The sequence below is a fragment of the Megalobrama amblycephala genome, linkage group LG11 (assembly GCF_018812025.1).
Source record: "Megalobrama amblycephala isolate DHTTF-2021 linkage group LG11, ASM1881202v1, whole genome shotgun sequence".
Classification (NCBI taxonomy): domain Eukaryota; kingdom Metazoa; phylum Chordata; class Actinopteri; order Cypriniformes; family Xenocyprididae; genus Megalobrama; species Megalobrama amblycephala.
Window position 1 is genome coordinate 6675941 of NC_063054.1, and position 23896 is coordinate 6699836.

Here is a 23896-nt window from a genome sequence, read left to right on the forward strand (position 1 = left end):
TTTACTGGAATGCAGGTTTTAATTGAAATCATCAGTAAAATCAGTGATTTCACTATGTGAGATAAGAGATTGTCTCCAAATTGATGTATCCTGGGGTAAATAAATAAATAAATATACCAATGTGCATAAATGCTCCACGAATGAAGAAAAATAGGTAACACTTTACAATAAGGTTAACATTAGTTTACTACTTTAGTTAACATGAACTAAGAATTAACTGCACTTCTACAGCATTTATTAATATTAGTCAATGTTAATTTCAACATTTACTGATATATTATTAAAATCAAATGTTGTATTTGTTAACATTAGTTAATGCACTGTGAACTAACATGAACAAACAATAAATATATAAATACTTTAACAAATGTATTGCTTATTGTTAGTTCATGTTAATTAATACATTAACTAATGTTAACAAATGAGACCTTATTGTTAAGTGTTACTGAAAAATTGAAAAAAAAAAGTGCTTTTATCACTTATTATCTCTGTTTCAGAACAAGACTAAATAGTTTAATAAGAAAAAAAGGGTTTAGTTTCCTGGGCACTTACATATTGCACTTCCTGCTTTTACATTATTTTGTGGTTACTTTTACAAATTAGGTTTGGGATTCATTTCAACTTCCTCATCACTGCTCTAAAAAGGTAGCTGGATGACTTCCAGAAAGCGTTTGCCCTCTAGACATTTAAAGCTTAATAAAGCATTTGTTATTACATACTAAAAGCAAAAACACATACAAATTATTTGGCAAAAGTCTGGCAGTATTAGTCACTCGGAAAAATGAAATCAGTGGTTTTTCCTCGCGTTAGCATTAAACAATCTAGTTAAAAAGTTTTCAACATGAAAATTACAAAACAATTTCTGGAGCTTCTAAATACTGTTCTGCATAAAAAATAAACAACTAACACCGTGTACATTTTTTTTGTTTTCTTGAACGATTGCACACACTGTTCGTCTGATGAGGGCCCCGGCGCCCCATATTTGGGGATGAATTTATCTCCAAAGTTCAGTAGGTTTCATTCTAGAGGTCAGAACGTGAAGGCATAAACAACGCCCACCACTATAATATTTCCGATGGTGGCGGTGATGGCGATCCACAGCCATATGGCATCTCGGGACATGGGCTGTTGCTCCTCCTGTTGGTTGTGAGCTGCGAGAGCGGCGGCGTGGACGCTAGCAGAGGAGTTGAACAGAGAGTGATCCGTGCTGTAGTCATCGTGAGGCGATGAGTCCATGAAGGCTCCTGTCATCACAGGGATCTGATGATGGAGAAGAGAAGAGGTCAGGTGGATGACCAACACAATCAAATGATTCCATCTTCTACATCAAGTAACACGCATTTTGGTCTGGCTTTATAGACATCTTACAAAACTCGGTAACACTTCTGCTAAGTATAAGCAACTTTGCAACTACATGTCAATTAACTCTCTAGATCTAAATCTAGTAAAATCAAATATCATTACTAAATTTGATTTTACTAGATTTATTTCAAATTAAAATGTGACACTAACACCAAAGAAAGAAAGAAAGAAAAAAAAGTGCAGACCTTATATACAGTAGCTACAGAAATGTACTACTCATGTAGCTTATAAAATATACGGTATTACTGAAAATACTGAATGCATCATGTGTCACTTTGGATAAAATCATCTGTCAAATATACACAGTCTAAGAAGTATAGGAGAAATTTAAGAGTCCTGGTTTATTTATGATTATTTTAACTAATGTAACAACCTCTTTTTTTAAGAACTGAATTCTGAAGTCTACACAAGAGGTATATGAATTTTTATTCTCAGAAACAAATGCAGATGTATCTCAGAATAAATGTTACTTTCCATAAATCAACATAATTGTTTTTTCTAACCTGTGGAGGAAAAAAAGGGGAACTGAATGTTCTCTTTTCAGTGATAACCTCAGGAAACGGGCTTCCCATATACAGTCTGCAATCTGTCATATATTGGCGTGTGGTGTAGCAAAAACAAATCTAAATCTAAAAAATTATAGTTATCCATTAATTTCTACAAGGAAAATGAAGACTGTTTGTTCAAAAGTTGAAATATGATAAATTATGTTATTTTAACTATTTTAATAACTATAAACTATATTATTTAGTAATGTGTTATGAAATAGGACCAGAACACCTCATAAAAACTTGATGGTCTATGTGTAGCATTTTATTGGAGTAGTTTTATTGGAACAAAGCAATTTTCTTAGATTTAATTGTCTTGTATACTACTGACTTATTTGTTTATTTGAAATTTGATTGCAAAGTAAAGTCTGCTGCAGACATTCACATGTTCAAGTGTGTAAGTTCACATAAAGTACATCTCTTATTAACTTCATCAATGCACCCATTAATATCCACTGACAGATATTTTAAATTTTGGTTGATTGTTTGGTAAGTGGGTCCCACTTTATATTAGGTGGCTTTGTACTAATATGTACTTACATCAAAAAATACGTAAAATTTACTTATTGTGTTCATATTGTATTGCAAAACACTTTTGCTGCTATTGAGTTGGGATACGGTAGGGCTGCAACAAATGATTATTTTGATAATCGATTGAATCTGCCGATTATTGGAACGATTAATCGGATAATCGTCGATTATTACACTGATTAATCAGTATGCTTTGTTTGATTATTCCACTTTAGCAATTAATTAAAATATTGATAGTTTGATTGATAGTTATACTTTAATAAATAAAAATCACTTCAGCTTTTGAAAGTGTATTTTTAATCAATTTCGAGCCAAATGAACAGACCAAACTACTTCAGGTTTTCTTTTTTTTTCTCCTCAGAAGTCATCAATAGTCCAACTGTTACAATGACTGGTACTGTGTTTTTATTTAGTCTGGGAACTGTAATAATAACTTTTTAATAAGAGTAAAAATATGAATGTGTAAGATTGTGCATATTTTTTGAAAAAAATACCCCTCTCTAGATGTCTTTTTACTAACTATCGAGTTTATGGTCACTGAATGGCTTTCCTGAGGTAAATGTAACATTTTGTGACATTTTAGTTTGCAAGTTGTTTTATTGACGTCTTTGTGCGATTAAAACTTTGATTAACCCTCTGGAGTCTGAGGCTGATTTGGGGCCTGGAGAAGTTTTGACATGCCCTGACATTTGTGCTTTTTTTCAGTTGTTCATAAACATATTAATGACAAAGGTGCCATTACACTGTATTCAGCACAAACTAGGCTACCATAATATGTGAGGAACATGTATGCACATGTTTGTGTTTTTGAAGGAATAACGTTTATGCGTGGTTATTGAAAAAACAAAAAAATTAAGTCACTGAAAGAAGGCCAAAAATATATATTAAATCTGTGTTTACAAGACTTCTGCGTATTGGAGGTTGTAGGCTAGAGTTTTTGCTTCAAAATTATTTAAAAATTATAATGCCTACTTGTTCATATAAAACAATATATTGATTTAGTTTTTGTAAGACACTTTTTGTCAAGAAACACAGTATGCGTGGAGGCTTGAATCATCATGAATAATGGATCATTTACACCTGAGAAGACAAAAGAATCGCATAAAGAACCTCTAATGGTGCTGCATAATAATGAGGCCTTTCAGTCAGGTAGGCTGTGAAAAAACCTCTGTAATCATGTCTCAGCTCAATTTTAAAATAATGGTATTCTATTATATTCCTTAAAATATAATGTATTTCTGTGATGCAAAGAGTCTGAATATAGGTTTTTAGTTTAAAAGCATTCACATTTGGAGAAATATTGATGGATTCTCATATGTTTATGTCAATATTCTATACTGAGGAGTAATATTTATTCAGTATTTATTATCATCACTATGAGTGCTGGATACTGTTTTCAATTCATACTTGCAGCCAGAGGGCGCTCTGTACACCTTTAGTCCACAAATTATTCTAAAGAAGAAGAGGACATTTCAGGAATGGTGTTTTCAATTCATACTTGCAGCCGGAGGGCACTCTCTGTGCACATTTAGTCCACAAATTATTCTAAAGAAGAAGAGGACATATCAGGAACTAACGGCATGTCTTCCAGAGGTCGCTAACCATGGCTTTTACATACAGATAAACACTTTTCAAGACAATAAATACATGATTGAGATGATATATGCCTGTATTGACTCATAATTTGCCTCTGAATAGTGCTCCCTCCGTGGGCGTGGCCGCATTAGCGGATAATGAGCTGAAACACGGACTTCTGACATGTCTCTTTTCATACAGATTACATAAACACAGAATTTGTTTTTTCGATATGACTTACATGATTTAACACTCTGAGGTCTGAAGGTATCGCCGGCGATACCACCGTGGTTTTTTCTTATCAGTGTGAAAGAGACTCAAAATACTCCGTCAATGTTGCACATACAATTAAGAGTTATACACCATTTTAATCTGTGGAATATCTTCTTTCATTTGTGTACACTCAGAGTAAAAACAAAATGTTGTGCTCTTTGTAAAATAAAGAAAACTAACATGATGCGTGATCTCTCCTCTCCCTCTGAACGAAGTCCAATCTGATAGTTCTTAGAAAATGAACTGTAACTTAGTGAATACTAATGACAAAAAAATTACACTTATGTCTAAAAAAACGTTAAGATGTCAGGTTTTAAAACATATAAGTCAAATCGAAAACAAACCTTCTGTGTTTATGTAATCTGTATGAAAAGAGAGCCATGTCAGAAGTCTGTGATTCAGCTCATTATCCGCTAATGCGGCCACGCCCACGGAGCCAGCGCTATTCAGACGCAAATTCAGTCAATACATGCATTCGTCATCTCAATCATGTATTTATTGTCTTGAAAAGTGTTTTGAATAGCCATATTTAGCGATCTCTTGCCTCTGTTAGTTCCTTGATTGTCACATGATATTCCTCTTCTTTTACTGAGGCATTTGTGGACAAAAGGGGCAGAGCGCCCTCCGGCTGCAAGTATGAATGATGAAAACACAGTATCCAGCACTCATAGTAATGACAATAAATATAGAATAATAAATATTATCTCTGTATAGAAAATTGATATAAACATATGAGAATACATCAATATTTCTCCAAATGTGTATGCTTTTAAGCATATTAAGAAATTATGGTCAATATAAGATTTTAAGAGTCAAAATGTGAAGCTTGAGTCTTAGATCTTTTTAATGATGTATAGTTTGTCAACTGCACATCAACATTTAGGCTCTATAATATAACAAATATAGTAGCCTATATGAAATGCCCTAGAGGTAGGAATGTTCAGACGCTTTGCATCACAGAAATACATTATATTTGAAAGTATATTAAAATAGAAAACCATTATTTGGTTAGAGACTTGAGACTTCTTTTAAAAACATTATAATGGCATTATAATGTGTTCAATCTTTTGACTGGTAGTGTAATTTAACATAGGCCTATACAAAATTTTCTTCATATCATGTGCAATAATACGTGCATGCATGAGATCACAAAAATCATGTTTTTTTTTGTCCTGAGTGGACTTTAATCCTGTTATTAGCATGATCACAGAGGGTTTTTTCACAGCCTACCTGACTGAAAGGCCTCATTAATATGCAAGTCATTTCAGGTCATTATTATTCAATTCTTTTGTCTTCTCAGGTGAGAATCACCCATTATACATGAGGATTCCCGCCTCCTCGCATACTGTGTTTCTTGACCAAAAGTGTCTTAGAAAATTTAAATCTCTCTATTGTTTTATATGAAGGAGTAGGAAGGATAATTTTTACTTCATTCTGAAGCAAAAACTCTAGTCTACAACCTCCAATACCCAGAAGTCTTATGAACACAGTTTTAATATATCTTTTTTGGCCTTATTTCAGTGACTTAAGTTTTTTGTTTTTTCAATAACCACGCATAAACGTTATTCCTTCAAAAACACAAACATGTACATACATGTTCCTCACATATTATTGTAGCCTAGTTTGTGCTGAATACAGTGTAATGACACTTTTTCCATTAATATGTTTATGAACAACTGAAAAAAGCACAAATGTCAGGGCATGTCAAAACTTCTCCAGGGCCCCAAAAATCCTCAGACCCCTGAGGGTTAAAACCTGACATTTCAACGTGTCTTTAGACATAAGTCTAATTTTTTTGTGATTAGTATTCACTAAAGTTATAGTTCATTTTCTGAGAACTATCAGATTAAACTTTGTTCAGAGGGAGAGGACAGATCATGCATCATTTTAGTTTTCTTTATTTTGCAAAAAGCACAACATTTTGTTTTTACTCTGAGTGTATACAAATAAAAGAAAGATATTCTATAGTTTCAATTGATATATTACTTATGTCTCTATGACAAAAAAATGACAGAGTATTTTAAGTCTGTTTTGCTGCAATGTGAAAAAAAAAAACCCTGCAAAACGCGCCGGCGCGTTTTCAGACCTCAGGGAGTTAAGTGATTACATTAGAGATGGATTAATTTCAGTAAGTTGTATTGTATGTTGTTCAACATACTTTTTGAAGTTCATTCATGTTTATTACATGCTGTAATAGTAGAAAAGAGGAAGAGATAATAGGTTAACGTGCCGCTTGACCTGAGGCGCTACAGCGATCTGTCAGCGATCCTCTTATGCTCTGCTATGTATCTTTCACTACGTGAGAAAATGGACATGTGGCGTGGAGAACATGAGAACGTGAGTTTGAATGAGAGTTGGTGGCCCTGCATGAAGGCATTTTTTGTAGTTATGCCAAAGTTATGTTTGTTATGTTTTATGCTATGTAAAACTCCCTCATTTTACGAATTCGACTTCGTTTGCACTATGCACTCCAAAGCGCCTGTGTCTTCTTCTATTGAATTGGATCCAGGAGGTCTGCATAACAGTATTGCGCTACAGCACCCCACTGGTCAAACTGCGTTATTGCAGGCCCTTCAAATAGGTCAAATGAGATCAAAAGACTATTCAACAACAAAACTATTTGTCGACAATTTTTTTATTGTCGACGTTGTTGATAATGTCAACTAATCATTTCAGCCCTAGATACGGGTAAGGTTAAAGACAGGTTTGGTGGTATGGGTAGGTTTAAGGGTGGGTTAAGGTGTAAGGGATGGGTCAACTGTGTTATTATTAATGCAGTTACAGAAATTAATTACATGCAGGTATTTTTAACATATAAGTACACTGGAAAAACATGTATGTACACAATAAGTGCATTGTATCAAATGATTAATTTAAATATAAGTATATAGTAGTTAAAGCCACCTAATATAAAGTGGGACTGGTAAGTGAGATTTTAAACCTACAACTTTTCTCATCAAAGAAACATATCTTTAGACCAAGCAACTATAGCTAACATATACAGTCATCCATGGGGCTTTGGTATATAGCAACTTTGAGTCAGAAACCATGTTACAAATGAATTGTATATTAAATTTGATAAAACTTGACTGTCTAATAGCCCTTGCCCTGGAAAATGCTCCTTTTTTAGTAATTCACAAAACAGAGCTGTCATTTGCGCAACCTTCACAACAAACTGTCAAACAATGTTGCATGTTGACGATTAAAGCGAAAATGTGAACAACAGTAAATAACAACTCTGGCTATTTCCAGAGAGGCGTCTGAGCTGTTTTAAGACTGATCAAAACCTGCATGGGGCATTAAAAACTCTGACAGCCATCCACTGAGCTAAGATGAAAAGACGCTCACAACCAGGGTAAAAATATCACAAAGAACCCAGAGACGGCCAATTCCATTCAGCCCGACATGCACACCTGTCTGTGCTGTTGTTTGTGAGTGTGAACATTTACAAGCTGCACACTTCACACATACATAGACGGATCCTTGTTCTGCTTCTATGGCAACTGGTGACAGAAGAAAACAAGGAATGATGGAAGCAGGGATGCTGAGAATGAAGAGGGATGACAAACTTAACTGTGTATGAGCGGCTACCAGTGAACCATCATGAGCTGATAAACAAAATCAAAGATGGCAAATCAGAAGGCAGCATTATGAATCATCCATCCAGCATAATTGTTTATAATGTGTCATTTCACTCATGGCTGAACACGTTTTAAGCTGTATCTACAACATATTCAAACCATTTTCAGGAAACACACACACACACACACACACACACACACACACACACACACACACACACACACACACACACACACAAAACAAATACACAAACTAGCAAAGAAACTTAAACAAGCAAATAAGATTGAACAATGTCTGTTTACTATACATGCTGGTGCCAAGTTCTACCGCAGACATGTATGTAACATGTTTATATAACAATATATTTTTGATTCTAATACATATTTGTATTGAACATAGAATTAATAATTCAGTATGCCAAGATGCTGTGCATTTTGTCAGTTTTGACAGCATGTTATTTTATTTTACTAAAGGCAACCACACAGTTCAATTATAGTCCAGAGCAGAATGCGAGGTTTTCATGTTATACTTAGGGTGTTTACATGTCAACAATGTACTTTTTTGGTGTTTCTTGATGTTTTTTTTTTTTTTTTCTTTTTTTTTTTTTGTGCTTACAGATGACAACATTGTTAAAAATCCCCATTCACACGGATTCACAAAAATGACTGCTGCAGGCCAGTAGTTGGCGATGTCTCTGTAAAGAAACACTACGGGCCCTATTTTAACAATCTAAGCGCATGGAATAAGTTTAACGACGGGAAAAATGGTCTAAAAGGGTTGTCTTTATTCTCTTAATGAGTAATGGGTGTGTTTTGGACATGCAATTAACCAATCAGAGTCACATCTCCCATTCCCTTTAAAAGCCAGGTGCACTCACACCATGGTGGATTAGCTATTTACACAGAATTTAGAAGCGGAAAAGCTGAACGCTTCTCTAACAAATATTTGGCTTATTTGTAATAAGCAGAGTGTATGCGTGTTTTGCACCCACCTATAGGTGCTTATTACTAACACACTCTTTAAATAAAAAAAAAAAAAAAAAATACTGAGCCATTGACTTTAGACCAGGTTTTTGTTGGTCAAAAGTCGTTTTCAGTTGCCTCAAAATAGCAACATGCCAACAATTTGCCTGAACACACCTCATTTTCAGACCAGCACGCCCATGGGCGCACAAATGGGCACAAATGCATTTGCTTTTTAAACACTGGACATGAAAATGATAACTGCATCAGGCTGAAACTAGCAAAAAACACTTGCATCACGCCTGGTGCTGTGTTGCGCCAGGTGTATGATAGGGCCCTACGTGTCTATAGACTGAACAAATAATACACATGCGCATGATGTCACCATTTTCACAAATTCGTGTTTTTTTGTTTTTGTTTTTTTTGTTTTTTTGTAGTTTAGACAGAGACGATAAAGGTATTGTTGCAGTTTGACTTTAAAAGTTTGCACTTTAAGGCCCACAAAACGCCATTTTCGTGTAAATGAACAGCCAAAACGCTTGTCTGTTTTTACTTGAAAACAGTGTCCTGTAAACAACCCCTTATAATTAGGCCTATTTTGAAATGTTATATTGATGTATGAGTCAGAGGTCAGTGATTGGCTGATTATTGAAGTCAGTGTAAAACAGCAACTGGGCAGCAATCGATACAGCACTGCACCTGCTGCTCCTCACTGACAGAACAACTACATCAATCTTTAAGGAGAAAAACCTTGCATCTTTTTGAAACATAAAACTTGGCGTACACATAAATAACAGTACTAATAAATCAGGGTGAACAGAACATTTTCCACTTTCACTGGGGTTCTGAATAGAACACTTTCTGAGTGATATAATGAAAGTGAAAAATCACAGGAGCTTTCAAAATGGCAAAAAAAAAAAGATTAAAAAAGCATCAAAAAAGGAGTCATTACAACTTGTGCACTATATTCCAAGTTTTCTGAAGCAATATGACTTGAATGATGTAAGAAACAGACTGATATACTGAGCTCTCCTTGTCGTGTTCAACAAGATAATGTGATTTGTGAACAAACTGTTCTTTTTAATTTAATATTTTCAATGAATCAATTGATCCAATGCACAAAAACAGCCAGAATGACTCGCTAATAAATGGAATCTCACTTAATGGTCCAATTGCAGTGATTGATAGCTCACTGGAGGTGAAGACTGTCAGTGAATAACAACTTAAATTTTGTTTGTCACATAATTTGCTATAGTATAGATTGAGTGGACTTGGAATATAATGTGACTACTTTTAATATATTTTATTGTGCTTTTTTATTGTTGGTTAAAAGCATTTCTCCTTTTTGGATTTTAAATATTCAAGACTTTGAAATATTTAAATGAGAAATTTAAATATTTGAATATATTCTTTTTTCTGAAAAATTCTCCTTTGAAATTCCTAAGAAACAACATATTACAAAAAAATGTGAATATATGAATATGAATAAAATATGAATCAATCTAGGTGATTCATGTTAAGCACTGATTCATAACTCTAAATCAAACAGAGAACTTTACTGCAAGTTGTTCCTTTTCATTCCTTTGGCTTTACACATGATATATATATATATATATATATATATATATATATATATATATATATATATATATATATATATATATATATATATATTAGTTAGATTTGTTGACCTTTCCTACACTCAATTATTTTTTTTTCCCCTTCCCACTGGGGCTGCATTTTGCTTATAAACACGCTCATGTATGCACGCACAATAATAAAATGACAAAAATTAATCATTGATAACCCATTGCAGCATGAAAAGGAGATTCAAGCTGTATATTCATCATTTTTTTTTTTTTTTTTTCCAATTGAAAGTAAGCCTATGCAAGTAAAATTAACATATTTTGTTTGAAAACATTTCAGAGCAATGTTTAGCTTGTTATGGTGTTTTTATGGTGTTGTTTTGTTAGGAAAAAGAGAAAAGTTTCATAAATTTAGACTATTTTGAGCAGTAATGAGTTATAAGTTTCAAATTAATTTAAATCATTTGAAGTCAATGGAGATCATTTTCATTCTCATATTATGTTCTTATAAATTTGGGCTGTCAATAGATTTTTTTTTTTTATTTTTATCGTGATTACTCGCGCACCCTTAATTCGCAATTAACTGTGATTAATCGCATACTTATGAAATTAAGCATACACCATTTATCTTGTTTAACACGTCCATTTTGCCATCATTGCGTATATCCAGCAAAATACACCATCAGATTGAAGTGTGATTTTCACAAAACTCTATTTTTCAGCTTTTTTCAAGGTAAATTTAGATGTCTTTCCAAAAAAAGGATGCCAAATAACCAAATGATATGATTATTCATATATTTATGTACACAAAGCACCCATTAAAAAAATAAATAAATAAATAAAAATTTGATTAGATACAAAATGGATTTGAAAAAAAATATTATGACTGTTTTATAAGCTTATGTCCCACCGGGTCCAAGCTGACCCGGGAATGCAAAAGGTGTATACAGTTTTTTAATGTATTAGGAGGGTTAACTTTTAATGACAGTAACTGATGAATCTGACATAAAAAAATAAATAAATAAGTAAAAATAAAAAAAATAAAAATAAAAAAAGGCTATATGAACATTTGATATTAAGGCTTTCATAAAATGCAACTGTCACATAAACTCAGTATCTTGTCATTGCAGAGGCAGTGGTTGAAATGAGTTGCCTGGAGCTTAATACCATTCAGAGAGCTGCATTAAGTCTTAATGATTCCCATGCTTCCTGCAGCCTCTGCTTTGAGCTCAAATATGAAGGATTCAATGGACAACTGCTAAGAGCCCAGAGGCTCACAATAGTGAATAGGCACTGGAGCACCTAATAAAAATAAGTTAACGAATGCACACAAATGCACACGCACTTAAACAGCATATTTATAGATGTCCATGGCTTCTTCATGCAGCCTACTTACTCACAAACTAACATGCACCAACACAAACCACTCTTGTCCTACCCTGATATTCTGAATCTCAACTTTCTCTACTTTTTTCTCTACTCTAACTTTCTCATTATGAATCAACCAAACCATTCTAATCAGTTCCCCTACTTTTTGCATATTTTTTTGTCATGTGACCATATTTAGAAATTGAAAGATGCACAAAGATGCACTGATGATAAATAAACTATTGTGTATTTAAAACACATTCAGTTTATTAGTATTATTACAGATGTTATCAATTTCATGTATGCATTAATTTATGACACATATGCTTAAAATTAAGTTTAGATTATGTTAAAACTGTGTGATCCAAATGGATGGAAATTTTATGGGCAATTCAAATACATAAATCTTAAATTTTAGCCTAAATATTTTTTGGTAAGATATGTTTCTGCACTGTAAAACCAAACATTGAAATTAAATTAAATGAGTTTCACTCAAATAATAATGAAAGTTCATTGTACTTAACAGAAAAAAGTTGTGTAAACTCAAAATTTGATTGTAGTAAGCTGAACTTAAAATGACTGAGTTGCAGCTGGTTTCTATTTCCCAGCATGCTTTGCATCAGACTGTATAAGGAAAATAAATGTTGAAATAAGTGTTATATCTAAGTGTTATTTTGTGTGTTTTACACAAGATTACCATAGGGAGACATATGTTAGTGTCATATGTTGTGTTATATTGGGATTTACAGGGAGTTCTGTTATGTCAGTTTTGTAGGGCTCTTGGCCCCGCCCCACTTGTCACAAAGTGGAAGTTCTACTAATTTAAAAAAAAAAAAAAAAATGTTAAGAGTTAGTGTACTTAAAGGGGACATCGGATGCAAAATTCACTTTGAACTTAAATGTGTCTTGGCTGTGTGTTACACAACCACCCATATAATGATAAAAACCCACCCAGTGCTTTTTTTTAATCCCCATAAATCATAAGAACTTCAGAGGAAGCCCTTCACAGATTCTTGCCAAAGTGATGTAAATTTGCACAGGCCCCTCCCACGACTGTTCACAGACACTGCTGTTTTAGCATAGACCCGCCCTGAGTGAGCTGTAAACAGTCCGCCATTATTTCGACTCTGTGTAGGTGTAGACAAGAATGTCTCCTAAGCAACTGAGGTGTTTTGTTATTGGACATAAGAATGATCATAGCAGTCGTCCTTTACTCTCGACATCTGAGCCGCTGAAGACGCAGTGGGTTAATTTTGTATTTGAAGGGAATGCACCCCCAGATTTACCAATGTGCGTTTATGTCTGTGCTAAAAAGTTTATGTTTTGCTAAAAAGTTCCTGAAGGATGGATCAGTACCAACTATTCTTGATCCAGCTTCACCTCCAGAAGACGTGAGTATAGGTTTTTTTATGAATCTTTGCAAATCGCCATTCCTAATAATGTGCTAGTTAGCAAGTTCCACTACGAATGTGGCTAAAGTTGCCTTTGGTTAGAGTTTGTTTTCATCCTGACTGAACATGTTTAATCGGTGTTTGTTGGGTCGTGGAATGTTTGAGCAGTGTGGTATGATTTTTCAGCAAACGACAACAAACTCTGATGTAATCTGACCTGGCCACGAACCGTTGCCATGACGATGAGGCAAGTCCCTTGCTAAGACTGCTGTTTGATCGCGCCGGCGCCTCACGCACACACACCGAAGCACTGCAAACGTAACATCGCAGCTTGTTCATTATCAAAATAATACAGTTCGAACAAACATATATGTTGTCATTTCTATTTAGAACCTTCTCAATGTAATTCTCAATGCACATTTATAATGACCTTTGTAGAGGGTTCATAAGGGTGTTGGTTAATGACTAACAAGTTAATTTTCAAATGTATTTTAATTGTTTTTGAGCATTTATAACTGCATAAATAATAATGGTGAGTTCAATGCAATACCTGCCAAATAGTGTTTACAGCCCACCCACGGAAGATAGGGGTGAGGTGAACAGTAGCTCATTATCATTTAAAGGGACATGCACCAAAACTGCTCGCTGTGAACAGAGCTGTTTTTGACAAGGTAAAAAGGGTGGTTTTTTTTTACACAACCATTAGGAAATTTTAATCAAAGAATGTTATAGACTTTTCATGAAGACCCTAAAGAATCACACTAACTTGTGGAAAATTGGCATCCGATGTCCTCTTTAAATGTTTTGAGGTAATACGTTTTCTCAAATGTTTTAAGTATTCTGAATTTATTGAGTTTTACAGTGTGGACCAAAATTTCATGGAGAAGTCAAATTTCTATGGATATACACATCTCATCATCATTCGTCATTGTTCATTGCCTAAACAAGGCAAACATGTGGCACAGCTTACCCCACTCTCCCTTAATTGGATATCATACCATTTTCAATTTCCTAAACCATTGTGAGTTTTTGAATAATGTTAGATGTGACAAAATTAATGCATACACACCTTGCTGCTGATAGAGGTTTATTATAATGTCAATGGATTGTTGTCAGTATGATGAAGCCTCGTTCGTTCAGACGGGTGTTATCGCTGTGCCAAAGACAGAGCGCTCCCTGTACAGCAGGGCTCAAAGCATTTTTTTTTTTTCTCCTTCCATTCAAATGTCACAATTTTGAGACAAAATCCCCTTTTCTGTTCACAGCTGCAACTCTTTGTTCTTGTTCCCAGTCTTAGAAAACCTCCTTCAGCAACTTCTTTATGAAGCTCAGGTTTATTATTGGTTGAGGTGCAGTCAGGGCTCCACTGGGACTTTGGCCTTCAAGGCACCCACAAATTGAAGAAAGCCAGAGAGAATAGCATATCCTTGGCTATAGCAGGAGACTATAAGGTCCAGGAAAAGATTTGACTTTATAAATCTCCAGAGCCAGAGGACAATGGCAGATTTTTTTTTTATGTGTCATAGTTTTGGATTCACTCACTATGGCGATATATCTTCTGCAGTGCTTTTGCCTGCCAGTCACAATCAAGTTCAATTCCAAACTGCATCTCTTCAACTTCTGGCAGTGTGAGATTTGATTAAGAGTGGCAATCCATCACTACCAATGACTGATTGCCAAAGTGGTTTATTCTTGCAAATATGCTTTCAAACTTTAAATGAAAGTTCAGAATGATTAACCTTCTCACTGGATGCAGCAGGAAAGGACATTTCCCTTAAGCTTATAATAGGATACATGCAATATCTTCCACCAAGGGCATGACATTTGCATTTGCTGTCAATTAAACTGTTTAAGTCATATAAAAAATCCCTGTCCGAAAGTTCTGCAACTGTTTGTGAAAATCTTTTGTGTTCAGGTGATTTACAGAGACAGATCGTACTTAGTTTTATTAAAGCATTTTAGGCACAAATCTTTTTTTAAAGACAGAACTGTTTGATATTAGATAAACTTTCTTAACATAAAACCAATATAGCATGAGTAGCTAGTTTTAAACATTTAATATATATAACCAACCCTCAAAATTATAATTTTGTCCTGTCACACCTCAGATATCTTGACCTTATTAATTGTATCCAAGTTTTACATTCTGTTGAATTTTATATTATGATTTGATAATTCAAAGTAATTTCAGTTATTATATTTAACATTTTTTGCACAACTTTTACATGAATTTACATAATAAATTGTGAAAAAGACACAAAAATTAAATAGACAAAATTGGGATTAGCATATATATATATATATATATATATATATATATATATATATATATATATATATATATATATACATAGAGTACTATGCAAAAGTCGTAGGTCACCATTAGATGTTGTTTTAGCAATGGTATAATGACCATATATAATTATTTATCAGTCGCTTTTTTAGAATATAATCAGGAAATACAGGAAATTTGTATGCAGTATTAAAAAACAGAGAAAAATAACAGCTTCTATAGGCTAAAGTGGCAAGTATTTAGTGACCTCCCCTTACACTTGAGCAATAGCAGGAACCTGCTCTCTTAAACCTAAATGGAATGGAAAAAGACTGGAAGGTCAAGAAAACTTTCAAAATATGAATGAGACATTTCTCATAGTTTCTTCTTTTAGAAACTGAAAGAAGTCCAGGAGGTCACACTAAATATTGATTTTTGCTTAAAGAAGCCATTTTGTTCTGAGTTTTTTTTTTTTTTTTTTTTACAGTTTTTGTACATATTTCCTTTATTTTCTGTTTGCATCGTAATATAGACCAATATATATATATATTGTTATTAAAGCCTGTTTTTTCATCATGTGGCAAGCCTTTTTCATCTATAAGCACCAGTGTTCTGTGTCAGCCAAGCAGGCCGCTCCTGAAATATCTGCCTGATCTATGTCAGCGAGGCCATTCCTAAAAGTATTTGTCTGTCCCATGTCAGCCATGAAGGCCTCTTTTATACTCTCTGCCTGCCCTAACTCGGCCAAGGAGGCCGTTTTGTAAACTTCTGCCTACAGTATGCTACCCAGTTCTTTGGGCACTGTTGTTGCTGGCTCCATTCAGCCCTTCAGCTCCTTCTGAGCTGTCTGCCCCTAGCATCTTGGATCCGCCTGGTCCTTCCAGTTCGTCAGCTCCGCCTGGGAGTGTCGACCTTCTAGCTCCACCTAGAACCTCCAAACACGTCACTCCAACTTGGCCCACCGACCAGTTGGTCCAACTTGGTTCCTCAGTCCCTTGGCTCAACATGGAACCGTCGTCCCTACGGCTCCACCGGGCTTCCTTGTCCCTTCAGCTCCACCTTGGTCAGTCATTGTTCTGCTTTTTCATGGAATGTCAGGGTTGTGTTCTGTTTTCCTGTGTTTTGTGCATGTTTCTTTTGATTCCTGTATTTGTGTCCTTGGTTACTGAAAGTTACACACCTGTTTGTGTTTCAATTGCTCCTTGTATGTTCCTGTCATTACGTTTGTGTAGTTCTATTAACTATTTTTTGTTTGTTGAATATTCTGAAGTGTATTTTGAGATTTTTAGAATTTTAGATTCACTTCTGCAATGAAATCCTGCTGCTTTTTCTGTGTTTTCAACACCCCAGCAAGACAGATGTAGTGTTTGCTAATTTTGTAACTCAATTTTGTTTATTAACAGAAAAATGCTCAAAGTTTTAAACTATACTTAGATTTGTATCTAGCATGATTAGTTTTATTATTCCACATACAGTCAACTTTCGAGAGTTCAGTAAGCGCAAGGTAGTAAGGTTCAGAAAGGAAATTGTGTGTATCGATTTAACATTTTAATTCTGTTTCAAGACAGAGCTGGCTGATTTTCCCACTCTATTACTCTTCTGTCTCAGACTATAAATCATACAGAAGGACGGAGTGTAATTCAGCCTTGCGCTACTGTGGTGGCATATGCTAAAAGCTGTTTTACATTATGTGGTAAGACACAACACAATCCTCCTCTCTCCAAGCCAAGGGTCACGCTCTTAAACCAAAACTCTTCTTTTACAGAATAACAATTACTCTTCATACTCCAGAGAGAGGGCAGCAAAAATGGAAAAGAGTTGGAGCCATGTTGCAGGAGGTTTGGAATGATTCAGCCAATTCTGGAAGGAAATGGAAGCTTTTAAATTATGTAAATGAATGCTCTGAAACTTAAGGGAACCTTAAAGGGAACCTAGAAATGACAGTTGAGGAGAACAGCCTAGTGATATAAAGATAAATATGTGATATAAATACAATCCAATTCACAATATTCATATCCACTGTAATAATCCACTAACTCTAAAAAGAGAAAACGAGAATCTAGTTGTTGTAGACAGAATGAAGTGTGACCACTTGACTTTGTCAATTTAAGCAGTTAAACTAGGAAATTAAGGAGATCAAAAACAGAAAAGAGAACCCCAGTCCTTCAGCTCCGCCAAGATAACATGCATTGATGTTGACTAATGAGTTTCTGCATTCTTGAAATGAAATCTTTTCAGAGTCTGATAGCCCTCATGCCATGAAGAGATAAAGGCCTTTGCCACAAGTGTCTGTTACACACAGCTTGAAGATATAAAATGAGAAAAGCAGAGAGCAAAAGGTGCCACTATGCAAAGCTTTGTAATAATATATATATGAGAAAGACAGAATTAGCAAACATCAAAGTCTAATTTGCTAAGACGGCTCTGTCTGAACATAAATTATGATTTCTAATTCTCATTGTGGGATAATGTATTCAAGCTATCAGTGACTTAACCAGACTGTGTTATGCAACATAACATAATAAGTCTGTCTCTGGAACTTGGTAGGAATTGAATTGAGTCTCATTTCAATAAAGGGACTGAACGAAACAAGGAGATAATCAGAATTAAACAGGAACTAAACGGAGTTGGCAAAACAGGAACACAACCGTGACAGTACCCCCCACCCCCCCTCGATAAGGCGCATCCTCACAAACAAACACCATGGTGGAGTTGGAGTTGTGGCATTGACTGAAGGGCTAGGCAGAACCGGCGGAACATAGAGGCTGACGGACCAGGGGACATCTCCAGCCTGGAAGCCCAAGGTGGAGTTGCTGGCTTGCGGGACCGAGGTAGAGACGGGGGCTCGGCCGACTGGGGCGATGACGGAGGAGTGAGGACAATGGGGAAGCCAGGGGAAAGTAGAAGGCCGGTGAAGCCAAAGGGGTGGAGAGTCAAGACACAGCCAGAGACCCGGAAGTCCGTGGCGATGCCAGACCAAGGCTGATTCAGATGGACAAGGGAGCCCGGAGGAGTCCCAGGGCTGGCAGACCACAGTGGATTCGAGGGACCGCAGAGCTGGGGGCCGGGGGCCGGGGGCTTAACCTTAAAGCTGCAGTCCGTAACTTTTTTTGGTTAAAAATGATCCAAAATCAATTTTTGAGCAAGTACATAACCAGCTGGTGTTCAAAACTATCTCATTATCTTGTCTCGATTCACAACGGTAAGCTTGTAATAATGTTTTATAATAAGAGCGACATGGTCGATTTCCGTGGGAAATTTGTGCATGCAGCAGTTCCTCTGTGCTTCATTGCATCACGTCCGTAAACAGAAAGGAAGGAGTCCAGGCAAATCGGTTTTATCACGTGAGGATGCTGCTGGTAGCGGATCATTTATAGCCTTTTCTCACAGCAGCTGAAATAATTAAACTTATCATTTTGATGGCGGATTGTAATCCAGAAAGGTCCATATGACAATCATCAGTAAAAACTGGAGATACACCTGTAGTCAAAAAGCAAAAGACTTTGGACGGTGGAGTGGCTACAGAAATTGAAATCTACAGGTAACGCTAATATACACATAGTCATAATAATGCTGATGTTGTTAACATTAACGATTTGAGAACAAAGTATAACAGTAATAATAATTTGCACGGTTTGGCGTGATCCGAGCTAAGCGATCGTTAGATTTAATCATCATTGGCAGCGCGATTTATTGTAGGCCTAATGCCTTTTTACCTCAGTTTGGTCAGAACAAAAGTGGCAGAAATGTTACTTATTGTTCAGATGATATTTTCCAGTGAAAATTCTTATATTGGTCATACTTTCAAGATTTAGAATCTGTGATTCTGAAGTTCAGTATCCACACCGGTGCAGTGACTGACAGCAATCATTAGATTCATCCGCGCTGACGAGCTATGCGGGAGGCACAACGCACGTACAGATAACTGTTCCGCATATGACTGCAATTGCAGGTTTCAAACAGAGATGGCGACAAAGAGGAAAAATCGCAGACTGCAGCTTTAAGTTGAGCTGGTAGACAGAAGGCCTGAGGCAGAGCCGAAGAGGTGCATGGAGCAAGCATCGGGTGCAGATCCGAGGAGAAGGGCGACACCAGTGTCTCTCAAATCCAGGGAAATGGACAAAACCAGTGGAGGACATGGGACCAGGAAGTCAGGTGAGGATTTCGGAGGAGGAAAATTTCCGGACGGAACCGGCGTATAAGGCGAAGACTCGAGGGTGGGGACTCGGGATCGAACTGGATCCACGGACCACAGATCTATCAGGCAGTGGTCTGCTCCTGGCTTTGGAATGGACTGGGCAGCTTGCTTCGGCTCGGGGAAGACCGAGGCAACTGATTCCAGCATGGGCTCCTTCACTGCCTCACTGATGTTACCCGGAGAGTCGCCCTGCTGTATCCTCCACCACCAGTATTCCACCAGCGCCCTGTTCTCGTAGGTGATGACACAAAACTGGTATGTCCATGATATAAAAAAAAAAAAAATATATATATATATATATATATTTTTTTTTTTTTTTTTTGATCAGTTCTTCTGTAATGGTGGTCTGCAGCCTAAACAAAGTCTTTTTTTCAGAATAACAAACACTCAGGAGATAACATAGAGGACATAGGAAAATGCAAACCAAATACACTGAAACAAGAACCGACAAGGGGTGGAACGAAACGGAGTATAAATACAAGCCGAAAATAATGACTGACAGGTGATGATTATATGTAACTATAGAAACAAACGAGGAGATAATCCGAATGTATCCGGAACAAACGGAGTAGGCAAAACAGGAACTACTTCTAAATTTCAAAACAATGGGGCTCAGCTTTATTGTAATGAATGCTCATCAGTTGATTGCGATATGCGATCAGGATGGCTGAAATGATGATGATTTATTTTTTTAAATTACACACACACATTCTGTAAAAATATTTCCTTAAAAGATATTAAACACTTTTTTCCTTAAATATTTTAAACACAGATTAAAAAAAGTGAAAGTAACATCACACTTTAATTAACTTTAATGAATTAGTTATTTTTAAAATTAACCAAAGAAATTATTTGTTTGAATAGTAAGCAAAGAGTAAGAATAGAAGATTGAATTTTACACACAAAAAGGGTTGGGAAGCAGATTTGCATATAACCACATGAAAAAAATGTTGCTGTTTTCTTACATTTTAATATTTTAGTTTTAGTTTAATTTATTATTGAGTTTAAAAATGATTGACATTATATTACCGCTTTATGTTTCTTCTTGTTTTATGAGCTTTATTTGTCTCATAACGTTTATACATATAAAAGCACTCTATTTTCAGAGTATAAATGGGGTTTTATGCAATGAAATATATAACTGGGTGTCCATAGCATCAGAGAGTATGAGACCTCAAATAAATTGCCGTGCATCCAGCACATGCCCAGTTAAATACATTAGATTTCTCCATCTGAGCTTGAATCAAATGCATTCATAAATGTGACTGCTTACATAAGAGTATCAGAGAACTGCTCACAAAACACAAGAGAGGTAGATGGGAGAAAAACACCTAGCTTGTGCCTCTGAGAGAAGGAATCCTCTGGCTAGAGCAAATGAATCAGTGAGCAACAAACTCCACAGCATTATCTACAGTGAAGTGCCATTTCCAATCACAGTAGTGCTGAACAAGCTTCCGGCCCCCCTCCCGCTGCCTTCATCGTCCTTATGGGCGCACATTTACCCATCCAGGCATCACTGTCCTCAGCTAGTAAGGAGACATAGGGAATGACAGTTGGCTCTCAGAGGAGGAGGTTCCAGATTGGTGATGTGGCATTTGTTCAGCTGGCTGGAACGGCCAAGAACTCCCTCATCAGCAGTTTACAAACTTGTCTTGGCTCACAATTTTAATGTCACAGAATGAATTTGTTAAATAACCTGAATTAACCTTAATTAAAAGATTATCACTTACAGCATTGCGCAGTAGCTTTACCTTAAACAGCTAATTTACATTTCTCAGTGGTGAGGTGGCAGATTCTTTGTTTATAAAACCATGTAGCTTTTCAGTAGCGAAGCTTTTTTTAATTGATTAAGTAGCAGGGTAGCATTGACACAGGCTTTTTGCTTTTTTTCCCCCTAACAATATAAACAATATATCGTATGAATTTATATTCTGTCAGCTTCTTAGAATCACACCTATAGCGAAGCCCAATTCATGAATGAATCAATGTTTTGAGTCAACTCTATTTAAAGAATTGACTAACAAATTGGTCTGAATCTTTCCGAAAGCTCAGTCACACATTGAATCATCTGGAGTGCTTTCTCACTCCGTAAAACATTGACATGGTATTTTATTAGGTTCAACACCAGCAGCTTGTGAAAAGCTCTGTAACGCAGGTGAAAACATTTTATGATTGAAACAGTATGCAAAAACAGTAAAAACGTGTCATGGCATTTCCATTACTATTGTAATACCATGGTATTCTGAATACCATATATATATATATATATATATATATATATATATATATATATATATATATATATATATATATATATATATATATATATGTATGTATGGTACATAAATATGGTAATAATTTACCAACTGTATACTGTATACCAACTGTATCATAGCTACTGCCACAGAACAATGGACTACTAAAATATAAAAATTTATTAAATTGAATTACAGCTGGTTATTTTAAATATTTAATCATTATAATATGTATCTTTCATTTAGCCAAGATGCTAAATTAAGCAAGTTGCATGTAACTTGTAGTGTTGCTAATTTAGTAGTATTTAGTAGTATTTAATTTGTAGTATTTAGCTTTCAGCTTTGCCTAGCTAATTTTCTTGTTGGACTTGTTAGCTACTTAGCTAGTTAAATTTTTGGGGTAGCCTCCCAACACGGATTACTTCACAATACCCATTCTAATTATTTATTGTGTAAACTAATACTTTAATGTTGAAACTAAGTTCATTGGGACAAACTGTTTTATAATGTTGTTAATTTGTCTTAGCATGTGTCTAGCATTATTTTACATATTGTTAGCATGTTTGTAGCAGATTTTAATACATCGCTAGCATGAATTATCATGCTCCTATCATGAATTAGTACACTGCTAGCATGTTTTAGCACACTGCTAGCACGCTTTAACACATTGCTAGCAAGTTTTAACATGTTGCTAACATGAATAATTGAATAATGATAATTACATAATGTATAATATAGTCTGTGAAAACAACAGTTATGTTAAAGCTGCAGTCTGCCATTTTTCCTCTTTGTCGCCATCTCTGTTTGAAACATGCGATTGCAGTCATATGCGGAACAGTTATCGTTTCGTGGGTTGTGGATCGGCACGGCTCAGCGTGGATGAATCTAATGTTTGCTGTCAATCACTACACCGGTGTGGATACTGTACTTCAGAATCACAGATTCTACATCTTGAAAGTATGACACTTTTGTTCTGACCAACTGAGGAAAAAAGCATTAGGCCTACAATAAATTGCACTGCTAATGATGATTAAATCTAACAATCGCTTAGCTCGGATCACGCCAAACCGTGCAAATTATTATTACGGTTATACTTTGTTCTCAAATTATTAATGTTAACAACATGAGCATTGCGTGACTATCCCTGTGTCTCAATCAGCTCCCTAGCTCGTGAATCAGTATATCATGGCCGATTCCCTGTTCAGTGCCCTGACTACTGAACTAGGGAGCTGATTGAGATACACACTATGTGTATTTAGTGTATATTAGAGTTACCTGTGGATTTCAATTCCTGTAACCACTCCACAATCCAAAGTCTTTTGCTTTTTGACTACGGGTGAATCTCCAGTTGTCACTGATGATTGCCAGTGTCAGACTGACGTTTAATTATTTCAGCTGCTGTGAAAACAGAGTATAAATGATCCGCTACAAGCAGCATCCTCACATGATAAAGCCGACTAGCCTGGACTACTTTTTTCTGTTTACGGACGTGACGTAATGACTCAAAGACGAACTGCCGAATATTCGAATTTCCCACGGAAATCCACCAGGTCGCTCTTATTTTAAAACATTATTACAAGCTTACCGTTGTGAATCGGGCTAAGATAAGGAGATATTTTAGAACACTGGCTGGTTACGTACTTGCTCAAAAAAATTATTTCGGATAATTTTTAACCAAAAAAAGTTACGGACTGCAGCTTTAAGTTTGGCTTCCTAGCAAAGACAACAACAACAAAAAGGGTCACTATTTTAAAGGTGCTCTAAGCGATGTCACGCGTTTTTAGGCCAAAACATTTTTTGTCACATACAGCAAACATCTCCTCACTATCCGCTAGCTGCCTGTCCCCTAAACAAACTGTAAGAAAACGCGGTCTCTGTAGTCGCCACAAGCTCCAAAAACGGCAGCAAAATCAAACTGGTGCAGCCTGGACCATCAAACATAATAAACACGCTCCAGCCAATAACCGACAAGAATGATTTTAAATGCGCGTTC

At 35.8% G+C, this 23896-nt stretch overlaps 1 protein-coding gene across 1 annotated transcript in view; it reads right to left on the reverse strand.

Moving 5' to 3' along the window:
- Positions 1-350: 350 nt before the first annotated feature.
- Positions 351-23896, reverse strand: part of LOC125279033 (uncharacterized protein C14orf132-like) — a 28141-nt gene continuing 4595 nt past the window's right edge. Inside the window, exon 2 of the mRNA XM_048208499.1 lies at positions 351-1260. Within this exon, the coding sequence (XP_048064456.1) occupies positions 1030-1260 (231 nt within the window). The 3' untranslated portion in view covers positions 351-1029. The remainder of the gene's footprint in view (positions 1261-23896) is intronic.